Below are 12,437 nucleotides of genomic sequence, written 5' to 3'. Positions count from 1 at the left end.
AACTATTCAGAATACTGTACAAGATTACAATCCTTGCTCCTCACCATAATTGAAAACAATTAAATTAATGAAATTATCATCATCAGTCTAACAACATACGCAATAACATGAAATTGCTACAAATTAAAACGTATCTTAATTAATATGTCAACTTTCACCATTCTTTGAATCAAGAAAATCTAATTCGACATATCAAGATCAAACATTTGGAAACAATAATTCATCTTTTAGATATCAAGAAATACTTATCTTAATGTCGTGTAGACCAAATTGACAATTGTCGCGTCGTGGTGAACTACTGACCTAAAAGACAATTTCGCGCTACTCCGGTGCAGTAGACATCAAGCGGTCGCCCTCCAGGATAAGCACGGCGCCGGAATTTATGTGCACTCACAAACCTGACCTGGAACTCAGAATACTTGCCCAAAATCAAAGGAGTATTTTTTTTTAAAGTGAAAGGGGATTTTTGATTTTGTGTGGTATCAATTCAAAATTGGGAATGCTAAATATATATAGCAATAGATGGAAGGATATGGCAACAACCTATAAAAAGGAAAACGACTAGCATTTTAAGAGGAGTAACTTTCTCTTAATGAGATAATTAAGTGGTTAAACCAATGGTTATTGATGAGCGTAACTCCCAAATTAACAACGAACATAACTCAAACGAATAGACCATGAATATTGTAATAGATACAATATTCGTTCCAATAACAATACACCGTCAAAGAATAACGGGTGCCAAAAGATAAGATGCCCATTACCCACTTACCTCTACTCAAACAAGTAGTACAAAACTACTCCAAAGAATAAATGACACAAAGCTTTGACAATTATCAAAGTGGGACTCTCTCTTTCATTTTTTCTCACCTTTCTTTGTGTTTCAATCAAGAACTTCCAACAGAGACCAATTGATTGTTGATGCAGTGATGATTGAGACTGCACTTGGTTGTCACAAACTTTCATATGTGGCTTGTCACACTGTGTTACCAGCGACATATTTTTTTGTTTTTTTGAAAGAATGGTTGGGGTTACTTGATCACGAGTTACTCGGTCAAGGGTTACTCACTCTGTCAGGAGTTACTCGGTCAGTCAGAGGTTACTTGGTTAAGTGTTAGCCGATCGGTCAGGGGTTACTCGGTTAGTCAGGGTTTATCTAGTCGGTCAGGGGTTAAATTACTTGATCAAGGGTTACTCAGTTAGGGGTTACTCAGTCGGTTAGGGGTTACCTGATCAGGTTACTCATGTGTTAACTGGCTACACGGTGTGGCCAGCTACACACAAAAGTTGCTGCTTAATAGAGCCCGAATATAATGACATCCCAATATGTTATGTGAAATAATTAATATCTTAAATAACTGAACTATAATCAACAAAGAGTAAATTCTTTGCAAAATTTACTTTAAGGGAAGTATATATATATACTTTGATTTTGGAAACCAGATATTCATCAGCAAATGAGACACTTTCGAGTAAGTAGAGTTTTTAGCTCTTCCTATTGAATTGGTAGTGTTACGAATATTAGTTTTTGGTATTTAAAATTATTGGCTCCATTCATAGAAACACTTCTCCAATATACTAAATTGTTCATACATACTTGTAATATATGAAGACTAACTGAGAAAGACTCTAGTATTTGTTAGGTTCATTCACTTCAAGTCTTGAAGCCTCCTTTGGATAAAAGCATATTAATATACCTCTTTCTTGATCTCTGTTAAGAGGGCTAAGATACTTCAATTCTTGGAACGACTTGTTGTTGCACAGATAAACAATTACAAAGAACACATCAACAAATCAAGGTGTTTGTCATCACTTCAAAACTTTAGGAACCTACCATTTTCAAGCTTCTTATAAATAACATATTTTAGTTTAAAAGAAAACATATCTGTAAGACAGACACAAACATGAATTGAGACTTCCATTAAATTTCTATAAAATCTATAAATGGGAAATTTTTATAAACAGCTTTAGACTCTTGACTTAGAATCTAAAAATGAGTACCCAAGTATGAGATTAATCTCAAGTAACGTGTGCCCTTAGAAGAATTCAGTAAATCTTTTAGGTAACAATTGTGTGATTAAGTACATCTTAATACAAAAAAGATGGTTAGTTAATAGAACCTAAAGTGTATTAAGTGTTACCATAATGAAGTGTTTTGACAATAAGATATATACTAAGTAAGCAAAATTTAATGTCAATGAAGTCATACTACAATCTTCTAGCCCCACCAACTATATTTACTTGGGAGTCTGGGCCGACAGTGGCGGATCTAGACTTTGGATAAAGTGGGTTCAAAAAAGTCAAAGTCAATTTAAAAAATCAAAGAGGTTGAAGAAAAGACTCCTTTAAAATATAATATCTCCTTTCAGCTTTATCGACTGGATGAAAATCTGTTTTTTTTTTCCTGGTTCTTTGAATATTTTCATCTCCTCATCTTTAAGTGATGTTTTAAAATATGATGTTTTGTTACTAGAGTGCAAATATAAATTTTCATCCCCAAACTGTCCCATTTCGTTCCTATAATTACTTGTATTCTTTCTTATATAAATAATTTATGATCGAACAAACATTCAGTCTTGGAGAAACATAAAGGACAGATAATACAATTGCCTTTTTAAAAAAAATTTAAACTTGCAATAAATACAAGATTACAAACAGTTAATAACTACCTCTAATTTTGCCATTTTCACGATATTCCATCTACTCTTTTAGATTTACCTTGAGCATCAACAACAATATCGTCGTTTGGCAATGAGTGATCATCATCTTCCTTTGCTGCACACTTTGGCCTTGTTGAAGCATTGTTCATAACATTATCTTTACTAGCCTTGTTCCCTTCATCAAGGACTGAAGATGTGATTATTTCAATATCTTTAGTTGAATCCTCGCAATTGATTGAAGGAACTAACTTCGCCTTTTTCTTTATCTCCTTCCCTTTACCCCATACTACTCCGTATAATCCGATCACGATTAATATTGCTCCTAGTACACTGGTATAAGAGCACCACATGTATGTTATTATCTTATAGAAACGATAACATAAGTAGAGATCAAAAATCTGCTTGTTTTGGAACATTTTTATACATGCAAAATTATGAACTATAGTTTGTTTCACATCATCTTAATTCTTAGAATTTGAACAAGATTTACCATCTCCCCACAATAAACATATACCAATAGCCAACTAGCCATATGGGAAATTCTAATCATAAACAGTAATTCCTCCATTTTTGTAAGTGTTAGGCTCTTTTTTTGTTGACCTTAAGAAAATATTTAGTAAAAATAATTTCAGTTCAATAAAAATAATTTGTAATCAGTAACTTTAAAGAGAAAATATAATAGAGAATCAATATTAATAAATTTAGTTACATAAAATTAAATTTAGTTCACTAAAAATAATTTCATTTTATTAAAAATAAGGTAAAGAGAACATGGTCTTACACTTTGACTGACACATAGTTTTAGTAACTTAGTTGACTTTAATATAATTAATAAGATGTAAGTGAGGTGATTGGGATATTTAAAAAAAAAATTGTGGAGTTAGTGATTTGTTGAAAAGGTAAGGGATATGAGAATAAGGGATGTAATGAAATAAATAGTAGTGTATCAGGGAGCATAGAGATACATAAAAGGAAATATAATATCAAAATGTGGTAATTTGCCAAAAAAAGGAGTTATACCACTTAAAAAAAAGGGTTGCAAAGGAAAGTATAACACTAAAAAAAATGGAGGGAGTAATAAAGCAAAAGTAGGACAAGTTTTGTAATATATTTTTCCTAACATCTAAAATATTTATGTAATTTTAGTCTTTTTTAATAATATATAGGTAAGAAAAAAAAAATATTATGAAACTCTCCTCACGAGGAAACCCCTAATGTTATTTAGATTTTTTAGATTGACTTAAATATAGATTAAAACTTAGTATCGCCAAATTTTGCTTTTTTCGTAAGTCTGTAATATATATCTTAGAGGACAAGTAATTTAAAAATGTACCTTCCTAAATATAATTTCTCATCCAGAAAAAGATATCCAGCAAATGCAACTATAATCACCCTTAAAGGGTTGAATATGGACACGAACAATGGCCCTTTAAGACGAATACACCAAGCTACTAATGTCACCATCACACCTGAAGCGACAATTCCCTGCGTAAAAATGAAGAAGCGACAATTATTCGCACATTGTTAATATAATGATCACCAAATGAAAGATTTCATATTTATTAATTTACAAAGTATATAAATCAATCTTAGGCATTAACCATCAGCTTAAACTTTTAGTTGAATTGGTCCTCTAACATGGTATTAGCGCTGACGTGACACAAATGACACGGGTTCTAATATCTTCACCCCCTTCTTTCAATGTAGAATATTAAGTACTGCATATAGTGGGGCTCATACTACACCCACACTTTAATACTGCGCTTCAACCATGAAGAGTTAAAACATAATTTTATAATATAATATAGTGTTGTTTGGAAAATTTATAATTAAACATTCCCCCTCACATGTAAGGTTCCTTAAATTTCTTCTCATGTGATGTTTCATGGGGTAAGAACGCATTTTTTTGTGGATTGCTAAACATCGCCCGCAAATCTCCACATAAAGCCCACAAATCTATATTGAATTTACCTTATTGCCCTAAACCTAAAATAAAAAATTCTAACCCATACCCACACTCTAATCACCCGAAATACGGCAATGTTGAGGCGGCAAGGCAAGGAGTTGGCGGCCACAGCGGCGGAGGGAAGGACGGCTCACGGTGGCACGGTTTTTTTTTTAAAAAAAAATTAAAAAAAAAACAGAAGAGGTGGGGCGCCTGGCCAGGACGCCCAGCCCCTGGTGGTGGCGTCTGCTCCGGCCGCCGGAACCAGGGGGCTGGCGTCTGACCTGGACGCCTAGCCACGGTTGTGGCGTTTTCCAGAGGCGCCACCGTCGTGGCTGGGCGTCCAGGTCAGACGCCAGCCCCCTGGTCCCGGCGGCCGGAGCAGACGCCACCACCAGGGGTTGGGCGTCCTGGCCAGGCGCCCTACCACCGTTTTTTTTTTTTTTTTTTTTTTTTGTCTAATATTTTTTTTTTTTGGAAAATCAGAATTCTTTTGTTAATGTTTAATATTTTTGTTTTATGTGTTAATGTTTTTATTTCTAATGTATATATTTTTTTTAAATCAGAATTATTTGTGTTAATGTTTAATTAAAAAAAACAAAAACTTTAAATAAAATTTAAAAAAAATTACAAAAAGTTTAAATAAAATTACAAAAAAAAAAGAAAAAAAAATAAATAAAAAAATTACAAAAAGTAGGGGTGGCGTCTGGCCAGGACGCCACAGCCATGGTGGCGGCGTCTGGCCAGGACGCCACAGCCATGGTGGCGGCGTCCTGACCAGACGCCACCCCTACTTTTCGTAATTTTTCCCCCGGATTATCTCGCTTTCCGGCGACGATGACGGCTCTTCGGTGTCCCTCGGCGATCCACTCCAGCTCCACATTCTTCGTGAGAGTGAATTACGGTTTCGGTAAAAATTAGAAAAAGGGCAAAAGAGTCAAAGTAAAAATATTTGTGGGCTTTATGTGGAGATTTGCGGGCGACGTTTAACAAATCCCTTTTTTTTTTCACTCCCTCTCATATGGACGTAATCAACTTAGCCTAGTGTACTCATCACTCATGCCATTAAAGGTCCCAAACCGTGGACCTAGTTCTGATATCATGTAAAATACGAGTTTGGGCCGCATGACAACCAAGAAAGAAAGTTCACTTTACAAATCCAAGGAGGTTCCATCCCAAACCAATGTTGTAATGGAAGTAGCCCTTTAGTGTTATAAAATGTACATTTTGACTCTCTCTTCTTTTCTTAATATGAGACACTTACATAATAAGTTGTTTGTGAAGTTTATACTTCAACAGTTAATCACATACATGTGGTGACTAATTATTACAGTTATAATTAATTACTATATATTGCCCAGGGTGAGGCCCCGTATCATTATCATGTGAGTTTGATCAAAAATAAATTAAAAGGGGTTAATTTAACAATATTAATAAGTAAATGTAAATATTAGAATATTTTTTTCTTAGTTTTGCATCAATGGAATGATTATATCTTTGTTATTTTGATATCTATACTAGTACTATTATTTCTGGTACTCTATAACTACAGTTTTATGTTTTAACGCACCTGGACTTAAACTTTTTTTATAAAACATTATGATGATTTAATTTAACTTGTAATGAAATTTCAATTAAATGTGCAATAATATAAAAATGACCAAGTTGTTTTCATATGATAGAAGACGTTAAAGTCGGGAGGTTAAACATGAAGAGTTTTGTTGTAGTATACATGTTATTAATCATAGGAAGGTTATCCGTATAATGAGTTTTTCAAGTAAGTTAAACATTATTACAAAAAGCGGCTTCCATGTGTAACATTAGTTTTTTTTTTTTTCTTTTTTTTTCCTTGTTTTAAAGAATGAAGACCTTATGTGGCGCCATATCATTTTGACATATTAGTGACATATGTTATCATAACATTTAATGTCTTGAATTTTAATAATATTATAGATATTGATATAGATATATATAATAAACTTACAGCAATGGTGAGAAGTCGAATGTTCCAACCCAACTTCCAGGACTTCAAGTCTCGATCCATGCACAACGCGAACACGAGAGCTCAAAACCGTGCATGAATAAGGACAAGGATAGTTGATACTCATCTTTGCCTACCATCACCCCAATTTATGGCATATGAATGTTCTAAACACTATTAAGAAATTAAGATAGCTGGTATTTGCATACATAAAATTTGAATTTATAAATCCATCTAATTTTCTTTTCTTATGTAAAGATAGCGACAACTGAGAATGATCTAAACAATATTAATTTTAAATATTAGCTAAAATAGATAATGTTGTATCGCCTATATGTAGTCATTAGGGCTAATAATAAGCATTTAATATCTTTTCTAATTTAGTACTTCATTTAAAAATGCATGACAAAATCACGCGTAAAATAGTTAAATTAATGTTATTTTTCATTTATTTTTAGCTCCTTATATATAGCCCTAAGGATTATTAGTAACATTTTCCCATAAAAATAGGCTCCTTGTTATATAGTATATAGTTTTATAGAAACAATGATATATCAAGTTACTAGAAAACAGAAAAAAATTATACATGAAATAAGTGAGGTTATCAACACCTGTACAATCAACCAAGAAGCATAGCAACAGCAGCCACATACAGCAAATACGGACCCAATTAAATGGTCTCGCGCGTCATGCACCCCCGGTCCATGACCATGAGCCGCCCCTTTCATTAGGTGAGTGTTTGGTGACCCTATCTTTATTTCAAAACCTTTATAAAGAGTAAGCACCATTGCACCTAAAATTCCAAGTACAGTTCCCATAACCTTTGCGGTTCCTGGTAATGTTTTTAGTGATACCTTCTCCAACCTATGCATAAAAAATTGTCTTTACTCTATCAGTTACAATTTATTCACGCATCATTATATGAGGAAATGTTGAAAGACTGAAAATATTAATTTATCTTATGCTCTTAGCTGAGACAAAGAGTAATATTTGTCTCTTTATTAATGCGTAATTTTGTTATATAATTTCTGCACTAGTTACATTATATGAAACACATTTGATGTATAATTATGCTCCCTCCATGCTCCATCGCAATGATCTATTATGATAAAACTTGTTTTAGTAGATAAATTAGGGTTTAATCATCATGATCACAATAAAAAAAAAAAATATAATAATAATAATAATAATAATAATAATAATAATAATAATAATAATAAACAAAAATATGATGCTTTGGAGGTTAGTAGCTTAGGGTAGCTATTTAATTTTATGAGAAAGACAAAACACTATTACTTTTAGAAAGAAATTATTAAAGGGTAATGCTATATGCAGCCCTTAGCATTTAATATACTTTCTTTTTTTAGTATTAAGTTGGGAATTTATCGACAATTCACGAGTAAATTGGTGTAATAAATTTTTATTTTTTGTCTATTCTTTCCATTTTTTAGCTTCTTATATATGCAGCCCTTAGGCTGCATATATCTTTTTCCAATATTAAATTAGGATGGTTTAAAATGAAAAGTGAGAAGATAGAAAGTACTTACCCCTTAATATTTTTCTTTTTTTGGTAAAAACTTACCCCTTAATATTGCATTAAAAAAAAAAAAAGTTTAACATCAATAAAGTTGAAAAATGTAATGTTTTAAGTTTTTAACTAGGTTTTAACTAAGGTCTTGTTCACTTCACCTTAAAAAAAATATTCAGTAAAATTAAATTCATTTCAGTTCAGTAATTTTACAAAAGAATTATAATTAGAAAATCAGTAAAAATAATTTCAGTAGAGTAAAATTAATTTAAGTTAAGTAAATTTAATTTAACTTTAGCAAAAATAATTTCAGTTCAATAAAAATAATTTTAATTTAGCAAAAATAAGGTGAAGTGAACGGGGCCTAAGTACTAAAGATTCTACATTAGTTAAAAATTAAGATTTTACTAGATAGTTAAAAATTTAAGATTTTACAGGATAGTTAATACATCTTAGCTTTTATGTTGCTAGTAATAGTTAGTTACAAATATTGAAGAATATGTTTCTTTTTACAAAAGAAAAAACAGATCAACTACTCATACCAGCAAATTATAACTAAAGAAATAAACTGAGATTGAATACTAAAATACCTGAAAAAAACAGCAAGAATGAAGGTAACAGCAGGAATAAGATTTAACATAGCAGCATTAATGGTGGCAGAGGTTAATACAAGGCTCTCCAAAAACAGATTATGAACCAGTGCTCCGCTGCATTCATATAAAAACAGATTATGAACCAGTTCTCCCCTGCATACTGCATTAATGTCGTAATTTATTTGTAATTATATACATTTATTTTCATGTTTATATCATAGTTGATAGTTGGCGTAAATGGTTAAAAAATCATCATTCTTAGAAGAGGTTGGGTGGCACATATAAGAGTTCTAGATAAAAATGAAAGAGAAGTTTCATACTTGCTTTATTGGTTAACTCTAAAGACTAAACACCCTGTAAAAAAAAAAAAAACAGACTAAACACTTCAACAAAACAACGAGTTAGATATTCACTGACCAAATCTACAAATTAGAGGGCTTTATGTAGAAATAGTAGAAACAAACGAAAATTGTGATTAATTCATGATCTAAAATATTGGATGCTACGAAACAACCAAATAGTCCATAGAGAACAGCTTGGCCTAGAATCGTCCATGTTAACTTTGGTCTGGTTTCCCTAAATAAAACAACGAATAATGCAGAGTAAATTAAGCCATAATATATATATATATATATATATATATTACACATTAGACTTAATGTACATTAAATTACCCGTCCAAGTGTCCAACATAAAACTTAAATTAATTTTACTAAACTATTTGTTCTTTATTGATTAAAATACTAAGCCAATTTTTGAACAAGGTTGAACTTATACTACTTGCAGATTATTGTAAACCTTTTTATCATTACCATATCATATGTAATTAATTTTAATAATCAATACAATATTACTATTTCATGCTAATTGTACAGTACTATTTTACATTTGTCAATACCATATTTTTTTTTTGAACAACTCAATACCATATTTTTATTTCATGCTAATTTGTACTATTTTACGTATAATTAATTTGTACTATTTTATCATTTGTAATTAATTTATCAACACCAAAAATTTTAAATTTCAGAACAAGACCAGTAAAGTCAGTCCAAAACTCGAACTGGACCAGATCGGACCGGATAGATTTTAGTTTTTTTTTTCTTTTTTTTTTCTCTATATTTATAGTTTTTATTATATTATGAAAAACAGCATGTCTTGTGTGTGGTTGGTCACATCATATGGCTCTTGTAAATTAACAAAGTAACCTATATACGACTGACCGAGTAACCTGTATAGAACTGATGAAGTAACCCCCTGTAAAACTGAATGAGTAACCCCTATCACAATAACAAAATAAATCCCTATAATAATTTTCCACATCATGTAGTCATCCACATATAAGAATTTGTGTATGAAAAACGAAACTATAAATTTATGAAAAATGGTTAATTAATTTTTATTTTGAATGTCTAAAATGAAATAACTCATAGTATAAAAATATTTGTAGCATATTAAACGTAAATATTTTCTTGTTGTGATATCCAATATATATACATATATATACATGTATATGCATACATACATATATATACATACATATATATATATATACGTACATACATACATATATATATACATATATATATACATATATATGTATGTACGTATATATATATACATATACATATATACATACATACATACATACATATATATATATACATATACATATATACATACATATATATATATATATATATATATATATATATATATATATATATATATATATAAGGTAATGCTATATGCAGCCCTAAGAGCTACATATAAGCATTTAATATACTTTTTTTTAAGTATTAAGTTGGGAATTTATCGATAATTCACGAGTAAATCGGTATGATAATGTCTATTTATTGTCTATTCTTTTCATTTTTAGCTTCTTATATGCAGCCCTTAGGGCTGCATATATCTTTTTCCAATATTAAATTAGGACGGTTTAAAATGAAAAGTGAGAAGACAGAGAAAGTACTTACCCCTAAGGGCTACATATAGCATTACCCTTAGAATATAAGGGTTTTTTAGTTTTTTTTTTTTTTTTTAACAATGCAATTAGGGCTTTGCTACTTCAATTTTGCCGTTGTGTGTTGGGACTCGTGGTATAACCGTATAAGAATACTTGCTGAATCTTCCCAACAGCTGTAATGAATTTGCTCTTTAACATCAAGTCATTAATGGATTGACTCACGTAATTGTTGTTGATTTAATAGAGTTGAATTGCATTTAATGTTTCATTTGGAAGTAGCATTCTTAAGATTTTGGCTAATATTGGCTAATTTATTTCCATATTGCATGCATGCATGCATTTTTCATAATTATACTCTCCGTCATGCAATAATCATGTATTAATAGCGACATGTTTGATAGGCGATAATAGAAAACTAGTCGAGGAAATTATTTTGAGGTACATTTGGCAATTTGTGAGATTTGAGGATACACTTTGAGGTGAGAATCCTCACTCTCCTTCAACGAAAAAGGATATATTTCTAATAACAAACTAATTGTATATTCGTATAGTCGTGTTGGTCTTATTACGGCGAAATTCATCAGTTAAAAAAAAAAACAACAAAACAAAACAAAACCAAAAAAACAATTTAGGGCTTTTAGGCGGACCAACTACGTTCTCGTGAAATGAATTTTAAAGTTTCATGTAAAGTTATGTACAAATTTATTACCATTATAACATTATTGTATTTTATTTATCTTTTGTAAAAAAACAAAAAAAATAAAAAATAAAAAATAAAAATAAAAATTGTATTTTATTAACGCACTTAAAAAAACGAAGATACAGAAAAATAAGAGAAGAACCTTTCAAGAAAGTAAGCGATAGGAACCATGAAGACAGCTGCAAAAAGAATGCGATATGCCACTAAAACCCTTAGGTTCATGCCATCAACAGCCGCAAGCTTATATGTAATGTTGACACCAGCAAATGCAATTTGAACAATCACCATTATAATAATTGATTTTATGTCATTGATGAATTGCCAAAATTGAACCATCTTTGTTTAATAAAGGAGTGGTGGTTCAATTCAATTCATCCAAAGTTAAAGAGGAGTTTTTCTCCTGGTTTTTTTGCTTGTTTTGTGTTTGCAGTGAAACAGAATTGAAGCATGATATCATCATGTATTTATGAGCATGGAAAAGTGAGAAGAGTGTTAAGTTTTGCTTCTTGTGATAACCCTTTTTGTAACTCTTATGTATGGATGTCAGTGGGGCGGGTCAAATAGGAGACCCGCCCCATCCCCGCCCCAATGGGGCGGGAATGGATCTTGGTTTGGCGGGTGATGAGGCGGGGATGGGAATAAAAACCATACCCGCCATGGGTGATGGAGCGGGGGTGGATTTTAGGTTGTACCCGCCCTACCCCACTTCGTACCCGCCCCATTCCCACATCCATATATTTTTAAAAACAAAATTATATACTTTTACAGTATTTTATAAAAAAAATTATGTAAAATAAAATAGTAAATATAATACTTTGTAATACACTTATATTATAAATAAAAAAAATGTGTAATATTAACAATAATTTTTTTCTTTTTGCAATCTTTATTAACTGTGAAGGATTGTTTATTTGGAAGGCGGGGATTAGGTGGGTCTTAGGGGGGGATTAGGTAGGGGTGGATATCCAAGTGAGGGGTGGGGCGGGGATGGTTTTGGAGTTGTACCAGCAGGAGCGGGGATGAGGATGAATTTTAGACCCGCCGCGGAGATGGGGATGGAGATG

The 12,437-nt window shown here is 31.5% G+C and overlaps 1 protein-coding gene across 1 annotated transcript; it reads right to left on the bottom strand.

The window, feature by feature from the left end:
- Positions 1 to 2,565: 2,565 nt before the first annotated feature.
- LOC110695021 (WAT1-related protein At1g68170-like) lies at positions 2,566 to 11,709 on the bottom strand. Its single transcript, XM_021872214.1, has 8 exons — positions 11,516 to 11,709; positions 9,219 to 9,283; positions 8,705 to 8,816; positions 7,150 to 7,450; positions 6,724 to 6,760; positions 6,590 to 6,669; positions 3,994 to 4,145; positions 2,566 to 2,990 (listed from the first exon to the last, which is right to left on the bottom strand). The coding sequence occupies exons 1-8, from the start codon at positions 11,707 to 11,709 to the stop codon at positions 2,687 to 2,689; spliced, it is 1,245 nt and encodes a 414-aa protein (XP_021727906.1). The 3' UTR covers positions 2,566 to 2,686.
- Between the last annotated feature and the right edge of the window lie 728 nt (positions 11,710 to 12,437).

This window comes from Chenopodium quinoa, unplaced genomic scaffold, assembly GCF_001683475.1.
Source record: "Chenopodium quinoa cultivar QQ74 unplaced genomic scaffold, ASM168347v1, whole genome shotgun sequence".
Taxonomy (NCBI): Eukaryota; Viridiplantae; Streptophyta; class Magnoliopsida; order Caryophyllales; family Amaranthaceae; genus Chenopodium; species Chenopodium quinoa.
This window is presented reverse-complemented; position numbering and strand designations above follow the sequence as displayed.